Source organism: Mus caroli, unplaced genomic scaffold, assembly GCF_978045245.1.
Source record: "Mus caroli unplaced genomic scaffold, Mus_caroli_1 scaffold_10, whole genome shotgun sequence".
Classification (NCBI taxonomy): domain Eukaryota; kingdom Metazoa; phylum Chordata; class Mammalia; order Rodentia; family Muridae; genus Mus; species Mus caroli.
Window position 1 is genome coordinate 6184433 of NW_028227265.1, and position 14509 is coordinate 6198941.

A 14509-nucleotide genomic window follows, 5' to 3' on the forward strand; every position below is an offset into this window, starting at 1 on the left:
CCTACCGCCGCGGCCTCCCCGCTCCCCGCCCCCGCCCAGCGCCATGGCCGCTGCGGCCGGGGACGGCGCGGCGAAGCCACTGCAGAGCGCCATGAAACTGGCCAACAAGGCCATCGAGCTAGACACCGGCAACCGGCCCCGGGTAAGGCTGGGAGGGTCGCGGAAGCAGCTCCAGGAGGCCCTTGGCCCCTGGTGGGTGGGAGAGGGCGGGCGTGTAGAGGGATCCGGCGCTCCCGACGCGCGGCGGCGGCTCTGGGACCGCGCCCGGAGGCTCGGGGCCCGGAGGCTAAGGGCGCCGAGCTCTGCGGGGACCTGGAACAGCTCAGCTTGCACTGGCCTCAGGTTTACCTGTGTGATGAGGCGGTGTGACATAAGAAGGAGGTTCTGTTTGCAAAGGACCTACATCCAAGATGTAGATGACAGATGTGTGTGTATTCTTGACAGAGTCTGTGTAGACTTAATCTAGAAAAGACCCGACTGTTGGCTCATTCAGGATGCTGCTTCTGTCTGCAGTTGCCTTCAAAGGTCATTTGTAAAGAAACCCAGGCACAAAAGGGGTGTGGCCTGTCATTGAGAATGACTGCTAATTAAAAGGGGATGGCAACCAGGTAGAAAAGCAGGCTGGGCCACCCAGAGCTTCCATAGGACAGGACGAATCACTGGTTGTCCAGTGCCCCAACTTAGTTTTCTAGGGCATCCTCACAAGACCAGAATCCTACCTGAAACCCATTTTATCTGAAGTGCTGAGCTAATTAAAGGTGGGTAACTTTGACAACGAGTAAAACGAAACACATACAGACCAGAGTTTCTGTCTTGAGCTGTCACAGAGCCCAGAGCAGAGGGGTCACACAGCTGAAACCTGCAGCCCAGTGCTCTGGGCTCCTTTGAGCAGAGGGAATTATTTTTGGAGTCTGGAGAATGTTATTTCTTCACCTAAGCCAAAACTTGAGATTGACAGATGAGCCCTTATCCTCTCCTCAGATTTCAGGAAGTGCTTTTCATAAGACACTAGTCTTTGAGTTGCACAGGAAGAGAACTTTGTTACACAGAGTGGAAACCCGAATTGCTGCTCAGGCAGCTCTGTGAAGCCTCCTGACTGAAGCTCAGCTCCTTCATGTGGTGGATAGTAATGAGAGGAGAGGCGTGTCCATCTGGGAACTCCTCAGCGCAGTGTTGAAGGAAGGAATTCTTTGATTTTTGTTCCACTTGATTTCTTTTTCCCTTCAAGTCTAGACAGTATAGATACCGTCCGTGTCCTAGCTGGACCATCACTGAAGCCTAGAAGGAAGTATTGTCAAAAAACAAGCAGGCACTGTTGGCCCTGCAGTTGTACCTGGGCATTCACCAGGCAGGCAGGATGCAGGCCTGACCATTGCTATCCTCTCCCCTGCATCTAGGAAGCGTACGTGGAATACCTGCGGAGCATCCACTACATCTCCCAGGTATTGCTCGAAGACGTGGAAAACACTACAGGTATGCCTTCAGACTTGCTACTCCTCTCATGATAGCAAAATGGTGCTGCCCCACCCACCCATGCCCTTGCCCGCCAGCCGGCACCGCCAAATGTTTTCAGATGGGGGCGGGGAGCTGTCTCCTTTTCTGCCTTCTGAGATCTTCCAGAGGTCTCCTGTCTCTTTCCAACCTGGTCCTTACCGTTAGCATATGATGTCATAGTGTGACATGCTGGCATTGAGGAGAAGTGGTCGAGATTAGGGGATGGATTGTGAATTGGGTCAAGACACTGCTTCAAGGCAGGTAAGAGTGAGATGCACAAAGCGGGGACCTGGCCAGCAAAAGTGCGTTTAAAAGGTCCTGGCAGAGGAAGTAGTTAAATTAGTGTTTTGTACATCTTGGACGGATGTGGAAGGGAATTTTGGGAACCTCCCAGAGCTCTACCCAGCATAGGGAGGAGCATAGAGCTTGGGTGTATTCTGAAAGAGAAGCCAACCAGACTTGCTGGGGTGGGTGGTGAGCTGCTAGCCGCAGGGGGTGTTCCAAGCAGACGAGGGGCGACATCACATAAGGGGAGAAATGGTGAATCCCGGTGTGCTGCTACGGATGTAGCTCGGTTGGTAGACAGCTCTTGTCAAGCATGCAGGAAGCCCTGGGTTTGTCCCTGGCACAGCGTAGATGAATGTGCTAGCGCAAGTCTGCAGTCTTAGTGGTTAGAAAACGGAAGCAGGAGGATCAGAGGTTTGCGATCGTCCTCAGTTACATAGTGAGTAGGAGGCCAGCCTGGGCTACATGAGGCCCTGTCTCAAATTTTTAGAAGTAGAGAATTCGTCTGTGAACATGTAAAGTCTGAGGCACAGGCAACCCACTGGACATAGGAACACAGTTAGGGAGAGCTACTAGGGAACGCATGAGCCCAGCTGAGTCCTCACGGATCTGAAGCCAGGGGTTTCCAGAGAAAACTTAAGGCAGTAGTATCTTAGAGGACAGGAAAAAATTGGAATGACCTGCCGTCTTTGGCATAGTCAGGCTGGGTAAGGACGGTTTAGGGGAACCTGGGTACTAAAATGGGTATGGACTGAGGAGGGAATGGAGTTTATGAGGCATTCGTGGGAAGGGGGAAACAGGAGAGTGGTTGCAGGAGCTGGGAGGACTATCGAAGCACAAAAGGACGTGTCTGCTGATGGAAGTGGGCCATGGGTGGCAGGGAGCAGCACAGACACCCGAGAGTCACCCATGGGAGACACCGGGGAAGGAGGCCGGCCGTGCACACGTAGCACCTGCAGGGGGGCAGGTCTGTGGAACAGGCAGCTAGTAGGTGGGCGAGGAGACCCTGTAGCACCCATGTCTCTGCGCAGTAGCCATGAGGGCTGCATGGCTGTCCCCAGAGGAGCTGTGATTACAAGCAGGCCTGACCCTCGGGCACCAGAGAAGGGCAGGTCAGCGGGATGCTTGGCTGCCAATCCCACGTGCGTGCCCTGTGTTGAGCCACGGTTCCGAGATGAATATGTGTGAGCTTGCCTAGCTTTTACAGTTCTTTCTCCTTAGTCAGAATGTGAGTCACTGCAGAAGGGCTAACTGTCCCCTATGTTCCTTCCCTAGAAGCTGGGGAAACTGTGCCCCCTGAGACCTCAAAGATGCTAAAGCTGGCTGAACAGTGTCTGGAGCGGGCCCAGTCAACAGCTACCAAGCTTGGTGGGTACCCAAAGAAGAGGGCTCCTGGGGCCTGCTTTGTGGGCTGGTCCGTAGCCTGCTGACCAGGGCGCTGTGCATGCCTTGCAGGGAGAATATGCCTGAAGCCAGCCGTACCTGCGGCTCCTCCCACACCCTTGCCAACCAGCCGACACCGCCGAGTGTGTTCAGATGAAGGGGGGAAGCTTTCTCCTTTCCTGCCCCCTGAGATCTTCCAGAAGCTGCAGGTGGCAGAATCACAAAACTCTAAGAAGTAAGATGGGCAGAGTGGGGGGTGTGCTGGCGCTGTGGCTGGGTTGGAGGCTGCACCCAGTGAGCTCCCCTTGGAGCAGTTGGTTAAAGTGGCTCCCAGAGCAGACAAACCCTGGCCTGACAGAAGCAGGTGCAAACTAAAAAGTGAACGGCAAACAGACACAGCCATATAGAAAACAGACTTGATGAGGTAATGATGACGGAACAGACCTGGGAAATTTTCAGGTAGTTCCTAGGCAATGGCCAAACAGCACTGAGGTTTGTTTAGAAATACAAAGTTTAGCCAGGCAGTGGTGGCACACGCCTTTAGTCCCAGCACTTGGGAGGCAGAGGCAGGCGGATCTCTGAATTCGAGGTCAGCCTGGTCTACAGAGTGAGTTCCAGGACAGCCAGGGCTGCACAGAGAAACCCTGTCTCCAAAAACCAAAATAAATAATAAAAAATGAAAAATATAATGCCGAAATTTGTTTTTTAAAATTAGTTAGGGGATCTAACGCCCTCTTCTGGCCACCTTGAACACCGGGCACACATACTTCGTGCCCAGACATATATGTGGGCAAAAAACACCCATGCATACAAAAATAAAGTCATAATTAAAAATAAATAAAAACTACTTAGATAGTTGAGAATGTAGCTGAATGGAAGAGTGCCTCATTAGCATGCATGAAGCCCTGGACTTGTTCCCTGGTGCTTCATATAATCGTAGTGCTCAGGAGGTAGAGTCAAGAAGATCGTGGTTTCAAGTCCACCCTGAGCTACCTATTGAATTTGAGGCTAGCCTGGCCAGAGGTCATAGCGTATGCTTGTAATCCCAGAATTTAGAAGGTCAAGGAAGGCCTGCCTTAACTATATAGTAAATTCACTAACAAGCTGGGCTACTCTGTCTCAAAAAAAGAAAGAAAGAAGGGGGAGGGGGAGAGCAAGCAAGCAAGCAGGCAAAAGAAAAAAGAAAAGAAAAGCCAGCCAGGTGGTGCCAGCATGCATCTTTAATCCCACCAATAAGCAGGCAAAAGATAAAAATGTAGATGTCATAGAAACAAGACAAAAATAAGAAGACAGAAGGCCTAGCATATTCCTTGAAGTTCTACAGAGAGAAGAAAGGCAATGGGCAGGGGACTGTTAGAAGAAGAAGCAGCTACAATCAAGACAGTTTTTTACACCAGTAAAAGATACCAAGACACAGGTGCAGAAAGCTCCATGAACCCAGCATGGATGGATCAGGCTCTCCCACACCTCCCTGCCATACCTGCTTCCCCCTGGCTCCCCAGGCCCCACCTGTCTGTGTGCGGCATCAGCACTGGGCAGACACAAACCTCAGCTTTAGGGCGGGCTCTCAGTCTCCTCCATGCCCTTTTGTCTGCTAGCTTGTGTGGCAGGCTGCCATTTGTCCCTGAATAGACACATCTGTCTTTTCGGTGGGTTGCAAATGAATCTTGCACTGTGGCCCCTGTAGTTACTGCCAGGTGTTCCATTTTATTGCCACAGATGCATAACTTATTTCCATAAAAGGCCAGGTGTCCTGCTTCTCTTGAGAAGCCCCAAGTCCTAGCATTACAAACACGTGTGTCCAGGCACCGGATCTCTCGCCTGCCCTAGATCTGACTTCTGCATCCCGTTCCTCCTCACTGGCGGCGTCTTCCTCTTGGTCTTAGAACAAGGTCTAAGGGTGTGAGGATGGTTGCTCGGGCCCCATCACTGCCCCGTCCAGGCCTCTAGATCATTCCTGGGCTTCATGCACATGGAGAGCAGCTTGGTATTATTTCTAGGGAGCTGACACCACTGGAGAAGGCCTCCCTACAAAACCAGAAGCTGAGGGCCACGTATGAAGCCCGGATGGCCCGTCTGGACCCCAGCCAGGCCATGCAGAAGACATCGCTGGTGAGCAAGACCCAGAGAGGAACTGCTCTGCTCAGAGAAGGGTCGAGTCAAAGGAGCAGGCCTTACTTCCTCCTTTTTCCCTTAGACCCTGTCTCTACAGCGGCAGATGATGGAGAATCTGGTGATCGCCAAAGCAAGAGAAGAGACAGCATCCTTACAGGGGCTTAAGAGTGAGGTCTTGAGCTGAGGGTGGAGAAGGGCCAGGTGCCAGGAGGTGGGTGTGGGACTGTAAGCCTTCCCAGCAGTGAGATAGTGTCCCCTCAAGAACATGGCCTTAACCCTTCCTCCACTCTTGGGGACCTAGTTAGACTCTACCCTCCTATCCTCTTTAGCACTAATTAGCTGCTCTCTACCATCAAGTCTGCCTTCCTGAGTAAAGCCTTTCCTTGAACTAATGGCTGTTCTGGCCGAACTCAACGCTCGAAGGCAGAGGCAGCCTTACATACCTAGACTCCTGGGACATCAAGTATATTGGAGAAGATGAAGCAGATGAGTTACAGGGCAGGGGTGGAGGCCCACTCAGGTCAGACACTACTGGCCCCTTGACTCTGTTACCCTAGCTACAGCGGAAGATGGAGGAGCGCCGCCTGCGCCTTCAGGAGGCTGCCAACAGGTGTGTCTCTTCCCTGTCTCATAGGCATGCTGGTATGCCTGGAAGGGGCTCCCTGAGCCCATAGGGCCATCCCTGATCCCAGCCTATCTTCCTCCTCAGGAGGTTCTGCAGTCAACTTGCTCTGACCCCGGAGGAGCGGGAGCAGCGAGCCCTCTATGCTGCCATCTTGGAGTATGAGCAAGACCATGTGAGTCAACTCCCACTGGTCCAAGCAGAGGGGTGGCAGACTTGGGATCACATGGGCCTATAGGACTCGGTTCCTTCCCACACCCCAGGACACCCCACACAGCCCTTGCAGGGCACCCCATCGTGGAGATCCGACTGTGCTTTCCTCCAAGGTCCTCTGTCCTGCAGGACTGGCCAAAGCACTGGAGAGCCAAGCTCAAGAGGAACCCAGGGGACCTGTCGCTAGTGACCAGCCTGCTCTCCCACTTGCTCAGGTATTCACTCCCAGAGCCCATTCCCCAGCCTGAGGGGCTCCCTGCTAGTCGATGGGGGAGGGGAAAGAAGGAGAGTCATCAGAAAGGCTAGGCTAGGGGAACCTGCGGGCAGAGGGCTCCTGCAGAGGGGCCTCTTGTGCTGACCGGTTTTCATTGGCTTCCATTAGCTTCCCCAGATTGCATGGGTCACACTACACTTGTGATATTCACCAACAGGGAATGTCAGAGAAGTCACGTGGGGGAATTTTTTTGTACAGGCATTATCACAGATGAGGGCATAAGGAGCAGGTGACTAAGGTCGGTGAATAAAAATTACGCTCAGATTTCTAAGCTTCAGGCTAAAAAGTAGACTGAAGCCCTGCCCAGCTGTGAGGGTGGCCACTATGGCACTCACTTCGGCTGGGGTGAGGAAGATGGGTGGGCATGACAGGTGCCCGCCTGGGCAGGCACTTAAGGCCCATCTTGCCTGCTTTCCCCCTTGCAGCCTTCCCGATCACCCAATCTCCCAGCTCCTGAAGAAGCTGCAGTGTGCGGTATACAGTGCACTGTACCCAATTGTGAGCCGGGCTGCCACCAGTGCTGCACCTGCCCCAGGCAGCTGCTCCCTGCCCCCAGAAGCCAACGGCCTCCTGGCCCCTGGGAGCCGGCGACTTCGGTCCTCCCAGAGCCTCTACTGCATGCTTTCCCCCTCCGAGCCCAGTACAGCCCCACGAGTGCTGGATGGACCTCCTCCCACGTCCTCTGTCCCCACACTCCACTCAGGCCCCCTGGACAGAGAGGCAGACGGCAGCCCAGCAGGGCCCTCCTCGCCCCTGGTAGATGCTTTATCCCACCTGCCAGACAAGGACAGCTCCTTTGAGGACCTGGAACAGTTTTTGGCTATGTCTGAGCCACAGACCCCAGGAGCAAAGAGGGAACCCTTGCTGGAGTGTCTGAAGAGCACAGTCAAGGACATTCACAATGCCATCGGTGAGCCTGCAGGGACCAACACAGGACCTGCTCCAGTTGCATCTGCCAGCCTCAAGTGCAGCTTGCTGCCCAGGACAGCAAGGACCTGTGTCTACCCACCCACAGGGGCAAGCATGCAGCCCAGGAGAGCAGGGCCTAGCCTACTTTAGTGCCTCAGACAGTGGGTGGAGCTGATGTGGGAGCTTAAGAGATGTGGTGCCTTGAATCACAGCGGTGGCCTGGCTGTGCCTACTCCAAGGCTTCTAGACATTGCATGAACCAGTGAGGAGGTCTTAACAGCCTGGGCCTGTACTCACTATTCTAAAGTTTCTGGGATTTGTGTAGACTTAGGAGCCAGTCCTTCCAGAACAGGACCATCCACCCCTCCCTTTGGCAGATCCTTTAGCCACTTGGGAGCCCAAGTCAACCCTAGGGGAGAAGACCCAAGACCTGGCCCCCAGGACACGGGACGAAGCATAGGCAAGGGAAGGGGATGAGAGACTGAGCAACTAGAACAACCAGGTAGAACAGCCCCAAAGCCTAGATGCTGTAGCTCTGCTCTACAGGAGCTGGATCTGGTAAACAGGGCGCCTTGACTTTGAACTTAGAGTTGCTAGAGATGTGGGGGGGCAGGCAATAGCACATTAGAACATTGTAAACTCTGCTCCTGGCAGATAGACTGCTCTCGCTGACCCTTTTGGCCTTCGAAAGCCTGAACACAGCCACCTCCAAAGACCGCTGCCTGGCCTGCATCGAGGAGCCCTTCTTCTCCCCACTGTGGCCTCTGCTGCTGGCCCTCTACAGGTACTGCCCCCAGCCTAGCTTAGCATCCCCAGGAGCTGGAGTCTCCGTCCTAGTCTCCCACCGACTTGTCTGAGGCCATCCTCAGGTGTTGCAAGTGTGCAGGTGGCTAAGCCACTTGTCTGTCTAGAGACTGTCAGGCTCTCCTAGGATGCATGCCAGAGGTCCCCGGCCGTAACCCCACCTGCCTCTGGAAGAGTGCAACTGAGCCTGGCCTCTCTGCTTTAGGAGTGTGCACCGTACCAGGGAGGCCGCTGTGAGCAGGAGCATGGAGCTGTACAGGAACGCACCCCCTACAGCCCTCGGCATCCCCACCAAGCTCCTCCCACGCGTCCCCGAAGCTCAAGCCTCCACCTACCCCTACTGCACTGCAGCCCAGGAGCTGGGGCTGCTGGTCTTGGAGAGCTGCCCTCAGAAGAAGCTGGAGTGCATCGGTGCGGGGATCTGAGGGGCCCAGAGGTTTGAGAGGTGGAAGATGGGGCTGTGCCTTCCCCGCTGGCTGTGCCTTCCCTGTGCTAGCCTGCAGGTCCCTCACTAAGCAAACATGGGGCAGTGTTCCCTCAGCTTTCTCCAGACCTGCGTTCCCAGGAGAGATGGGGCAATGCCAGGAGACTTGTGGATATAGGAAACAGCATAGTCTCCCTCACACCGGGTCCTTTAAGTCTTCCTGCCCTTGTCAGATACTCTTTCACTACATCACACCCGCTGAAGCCGTTTTCTGTTCCATAGTGCGGACGCTGCGGGTCATCTGCGTCTGCGCGGAAGACTACTGCCGTGCCCAAGAGGCCAGGCCTGAGGGGCAGCCCCAGCCCCCTGCCGCTGCCATGTGAGTTCAGAGTGGACGCAGTGTCTGGAGGGGTATGTGTCCCTGCCCGGCGACTGTCCAGCGAGGACCCTGGTAGCCCCCAGATGGACCATTTCACCTCAGAGCACAGCTCATAGCTACCAAAGACCTTGGATGGAGTCAGGGCAAGAAGAAGGGTTCCCACCCCACAACCGTGTGTTCCAGTCCATCTGAACAAGCTGCTATTGCAGTGTCCTCTGGCAAGGCCAAGAAATCTTAGGGATCCTGGGTCCTGGTTAATCTGGGGAGACTGAGAAAGGCCTGCCTGGACCCCAGGGACTCAGAGGGAGCGGGGAAGGTGCACTTTCAAAGGGTGCCCCTTTCCTGAATAGATCTAGCATGAGGGCTCCCTGGCACATCCAAGATGGGGCAGGTTCTTCCCACTCAGGACACACAGCCTCAGGGCTTGAGCCTATCTCCACCTCTCCTCAACTCAGCTGGTAACTGAATCCTCTGACCTGGAGTCAATGTCCCTCATGGTTCTTGCATGAGCTCAGACCTTTGCACCTTGTCCCAAGGACCAGGATCAGCCTGGACACCTGCTGGCAGACCAAGGGGCTGTGACCCTGGCCTGTACCTGGAGCCCACAAGTAAATATCAGAGCTAGGTATGAGGTCACCTATGAGGAGTTCGACCCAAGAGAAGGAAGGCAGACACTTCTCAGCCACTCTAAGGCTGGGTTGCTATCCATCCTCACCACAGAGCCTGCCACGCACTCGCTGCCTTTACTGTTTTATAAAAGAATTCCCAGGCTAAGGGTTTGCACATCACACAGCCTTGGCCCAAGCCATACCTGACCAGGGGTGGGGGGTGGGGGGTGGGGGTGTGTGCCTATTGTGTCTCTGTGGGTGGCAGGACACTGAGCAGGGGCAGCAAGTGTGTGGAGCCTCCCTGGCCCATGGAAAAAGAGGTCAGAGCCATAGCCTCGGGTTCCAGCTGCCCCCTCACCTCTTGGTCCCATGCTCTTCCAAGAAGCTCTCATGTGTACCCTGACTAGTGCAGCTAGACCTCTCCTGAGCCGGGCCCAGAGAGAGGACCTAGTGCAGAGGTGATTATTTTCCAGTCTCAGACATTTGCTCCCAAGCTTCCAAAAGCACCTAAGTCCATAGCCAAGTAGAACATCAGAAGAAACCTAGTGTATCCTGCCATTGAGAGTCTTACGTGGGCCTGTATTACCATGGCCAGGAGGTCTCCGGGGCTGTTGGGGAACAGGGGTACAAGGATTATAGCCAGCCTGGCCAAGATGGCCCCAGAGAGGCAGAGTGCTGCCCTTCGGCCCAGGCCCTGCAGACTGACCTCTTAGCCTTTGCCCAGCAGTGGCGCTGACGACCTGCTGCCCATCCTGTCCTTCGTGGTGCTGAGGAGCGGCCTCCCCCAGCTGGTGTCAGAGTGCGCGGCCCTGGAAGAGTTCACTCACGAGGGGTAGGAAGGGGCCCAGGCTAGTGGGTGGCTAGGAGGCTGATGTGGGGGAAGGGTCTCTGTGGGAAGAGCTGGGGACGGAGCAGCTGTGACAAGGGGGACAAGGGAACCTCACCCCCCAGTACAAAAGCAATGGCTATAGTAAGCCATGGGAGCCACAAGGGGGCCCGCAGCCCCACCACCACGTTCGGACATCCCTCTGAGATCCACTGTGCACGGGACACTCTTACCCGCATGCTCTGTAGCCTTCAGAGGACCCTGTGCAGGAGCCAGAGGGTGTCCCCGAGCAGCATCTGCCCGGGGAAGAGCAGTATGCACCGCAGGGCCATCACAGGACCTGGACTGGCAATGGGGAAAGGTCCACCCTGACCCAGCTCTCTAGCAACTTTACCCGTGACTGTGTCATTGCCCAAGCAAGAAGGGAAGCTGTTGCCCTCCGGAGGACTAGGCTTGTCCATCTGTCCTCTCAGTCGACATGTCCTTCCCCACTCCACACAGGTACTTGATTGGAGAAGAAGGGTATTGCCTGACATCACTGCAGAGCGCCCTGAGCTATGTGGAACTTCTGTCCCGGGGACGGCTGGACAAGTAGTGGTGGCTGGACCTCACAGACCAAAGGAGCCACAGGACCTCCACACTGCACTGCATATCTGGTGTGGGGACACTGGAGGCCAGCCTGCTGTGGTAGCACTCTATAGCTCTTGCTCACTGTCTTTACCATGCATCTGTCCTGGAGGCCTAGGACAGTGCCTCTTTAACAGGGCATGGCTGGCTGAGTCAGGCCTGCCCCAGACCCCATAGGAGAATTCTAGCTGCCGTTCCCTGGGGAGCCTGCAGCACTGATTGGTGGCTCTGACCTCTTCTCATGGACACGAGGCAGCCCCGACTGGGGTATCAGCACAGAAGTGGGTATTGGGAACCTTGCCGGGCCAGTCTAGTTTTACACGCCTCCAGTCTCCTGAGACAGCCCAAGTTTGTGTGAGCCAGTTTCTTGTTAGTCACAAGTGGGCTTTACCCTGCCCCCAGAGAACTGGGTGTAGGTAGTGTGAGATGTGCTGTTTATTTACCAGGTAGCAACTTCCCTGTTTGCTTTTGCAGGCCCGGGTGTCACTGCCCAGGCCTGGGTGATGAGCCTTTCTCCTACCAAGGTCCAGGACATCCTGCCCTGGGCTTATCTTGGTTGGGGACAGTGAAATATGTTCAGAACACTGGCTAACAAATACAGTTGTACAGACTCTTCAATGTCAGAGTCTAGAGGTCTCTAAGTGGCTACCAACTCAGCCTAAAATAAAGAAGTCACTCTATCGAAGTCCATGTGACTTGTTCGTTTACCCACTGGGCAGCCAGGACTCAGGCAACACAGCCAGCCTCTGCCAGTCTCCTAGAGATCACAGCTGACAGCCCAACCCCAGAGCCTCTGCACAGAAGCAGTCTCTTCCCAGGGCTGTTCCCAGCCAGGAAATTGTGGACTTCCCGCTCTGGGATAGCAAGTGTCTGCAGGGTGTCATTAGGACGGCTGGAATTGAGTCATTGCTGTAGTCCTGAGCCCACAGCAGTTCCCTGAAGGTGTCTGAGTAATCATCCTACTCACACACACAATGAAATGTCCCACAGTACCACCCCACGTGTAGGGACACACAGCGATGCCCTTTGATTCTGCTGGGGCCCTAGGGTGATGCTGGCATCCGAGCACAGGCAGTGTCTTCCACGGAGGCGAGCTGACCCACCCAGGAAAGGAAATACCCATGGCAGCTGGGGTTGCTGTGAGGAGGTGGTGGCAGGACACGGGGGAGTTTCCAGTCCCAGACGGCAGTAGTAGTGGGGTCGTTGGAGCCTCTTGGAGTCAGGCTAGATGTAACTCAGTTATTGGGCATTTATTGAACACTTGTGTTCCAACCTGCAAGGAGATGTATCTTTGAGCCTCGTAGGCTGACCTCAGAGTCCAGTCTGCAAATGGTGCAAGAGAAGCCTAAGGCCATGACACCAAAAGCAAGTGGTGGGCCCAGGTCAGCCTGGGCAGGACAACAACCCATTCCTGGGGCATTTGACCTATGGTCGAGATCTCTGCAGATTGGGAATGGGCCGGAAGCCCCCAGCAGCGACTTCCCACGCACCTGCATCAGGAATAGCACAGACTCAGGTCTCAGTTAGGCCGGAGAAATGTCTCAGCAGTTAAGAGCACTTGCTGGGCAGTGGAGGCACACTTGGGAGGCAGAGGCAGGTGGATTTCTGAGTTCGAGGTCAGCCTGGTCTACAGAGTGAGTTCCAGGACAGCCGGGGCTACACAGAGAAACCCTGTCTCCAAAAATGAATGAAAGATGAATGAATGTTAAAACAGATACCGTGTGTCTCAGCTGACTTGGATCCTTGGCACTGTCGGCTCCTCAAGGCTCGTGCTCTGGTGAGGTGTAGAGACACCTTGGATGGGAACGCCAGGGGACTACTGAGCTTTATGTTAATGGACCTGCTGCAGGCTTCTGCTCTGACTTTCAAGTCAGTTTTAAAGCCCCCTTCACAGAAGCAGGGTTACTGGGTTAACAACGTAAATCCCAGTTCTGAGCGTACCTGTTGGGTTGGGATAAAATCAGAACATACTTGCGGCACCCCTGGGATAGACCATGCAGTGCTGCTCAGCTGACCATGGCACTAAGATGAAGCCAGTTGTGTACAATGTGCTTCCTCTGTGTGTGTGCATGTGCGTGTGCGTGTCAGAATCATCTTTTGTATATAACTGAAACTCATAATTCAAAATTCACTTTGCCTGTGAATTTCTTTTTGTTTTTGTTTGTTTGTTTGTTTGTTTGTTTGTTTGTTTTCGAGACAGGGTTTCTCTGTGCAGCCCTGGCTGTCCTGGAACTCCTCTGTAGACCAGGCTGGCCTCGAACTCATAAATCCATCTACTTCTGCCTCTGCCTCTCAAGTGCTGGGATTAAAGGCGTGCGCCACTGCGTCCGGCTGTGAATTTCTTATAGACAATCAGAAAACATTTCAGCCAATACTCTATTGTTTTACTAATCTTTATACAAATTATTTTGTTTGTTGTTTGTTCTGTTTTTTGACACAGGATTTGTGTGTGTATATGTGTCTGTGTGTAGCCCTGGCTGTCCTAGCTGGAACTTGCTCTATAGACCAAGCTGGCCTTGAACTCACGGAGATCCACCTGCCTCTGCTTCTCAAATGCTAGGATCAAAGTTGTGCTTTGTCCTCCCAGCTGACTGACACCCCCCCCTTAAAGACAGAGCCTCATATATTCAAGGATAGCCCCTAACTTGCTTTATGGCAAGGATAACCTTGACTTTCTAATTCTCCTGCCTGGTCACCAGCTACCTCCCAAGCGATAGATTTACAGGCCTCTGCTCTCGTTGAGTTAGGTAATGTACTCATATGTAGGAACCAGGCTTTCTACATGCCAGGCAAGCACTCTCACATCTAACCCACAGCCCCAGCCTCCCACAGGACCCTTAATGAGCCCGTTGTCCTCCCATTTCTGCTGCCCACAGTGTCGCTTGTGAAGACACTGTCTGCAGGATCGCCTTGTGCCTTCTAAGGCATTTGCTTATTCTATGCACAGCTTTCTTGGGTTGCTTTGGAGCTGACAGCAGTAATGTTTCGTACTGAGTTCCCCCTAGCTCTCGTACCAGCTGGCCTGGCTTTCTGAAGATTGCAGTTGAACTGCAACAGAAATTGCCGTACCTCTCCCCTCTCCCAGCATCGCTTTGGATTTCCTTGGCGTGGTGTTGAGCCTATGCCTCCACCTTGAAGTCTAACTTCTTTTGGTTCCGGCAGCACCCAGGAGACGCCTGACTTGAATTCCTTTACCCCTGAGCTTCTTACCATGGGGCTGCAAGATTTCACTAAATGTGGCCTTGGCCTTGTCGAGTACCAGCTTGTCATTTTGTGGCTGGCTGAAGGAAAAAAAAAAAAAAAAAAAAGCTGTGCCTTTGGGTTAGTTCATCAGCATTTTTAAACTATGGTTCCTCCATAGACCATGGATGAATAGCAATTTTTCCACTGAAAATCCTATATAGTAACAAGAAGTAGCCGTAACCAAAAACTACAAAAACAGTACTACTATTAGCTACGGATAGAATATTAAAAAAAAAAATCACAGTGGGCTGGGGAGATGGCTCCGTGGTTAGGAGCACTGACTGCCCTTCCAGAGGTCCTGAG

At 53.9% G+C, this 14509-nt stretch overlaps 1 protein-coding gene across 3 annotated transcripts; it reads left to right on the forward strand.

The window, feature by feature from the left end:
* Positions 1-30: 30 nt before the first annotated feature.
* On the forward strand, positions 31-11797 carry Vps9d1 (VPS9 domain containing 1). 3 transcript variants are annotated; one of them, XR_015048590.1, is made up of 15 exons: positions 31-142; positions 1398-1473; positions 3055-3147; positions 3235-3397; positions 5163-5274; positions 5360-5422; positions 5835-5887; positions 5987-6074; positions 6242-6327; positions 6812-7296; positions 7950-8079; positions 8305-8510; positions 8806-8934; positions 10238-10342; positions 10838-11797. XR_015048590.1 is itself a non-coding variant. In XM_021170571.3 (15 exons), the coding sequence occupies exons 1-15, from the start codon at positions 44-46 to the stop codon at positions 10929-10931; spliced, it is 1947 nt and encodes a 648-aa protein (XP_021026230.1). In that variant the 5' UTR covers positions 31-43; the 3' UTR covers positions 10932-11795. The 3 variants fall into 3 exon arrangements, 2 of the variants coding, with proteins under 2 accessions (XP_021026230.1, XP_021026229.1); XM_021170571.3 differs by having other exon boundaries at positions 3058-3147; positions 8806-8902; positions 10838-11795; XM_021170570.3 differs by having other exon boundaries at positions 8806-8902; positions 10838-11794.
* The last annotated feature ends 2712 nt before the right edge of the window (positions 11798-14509 follow it).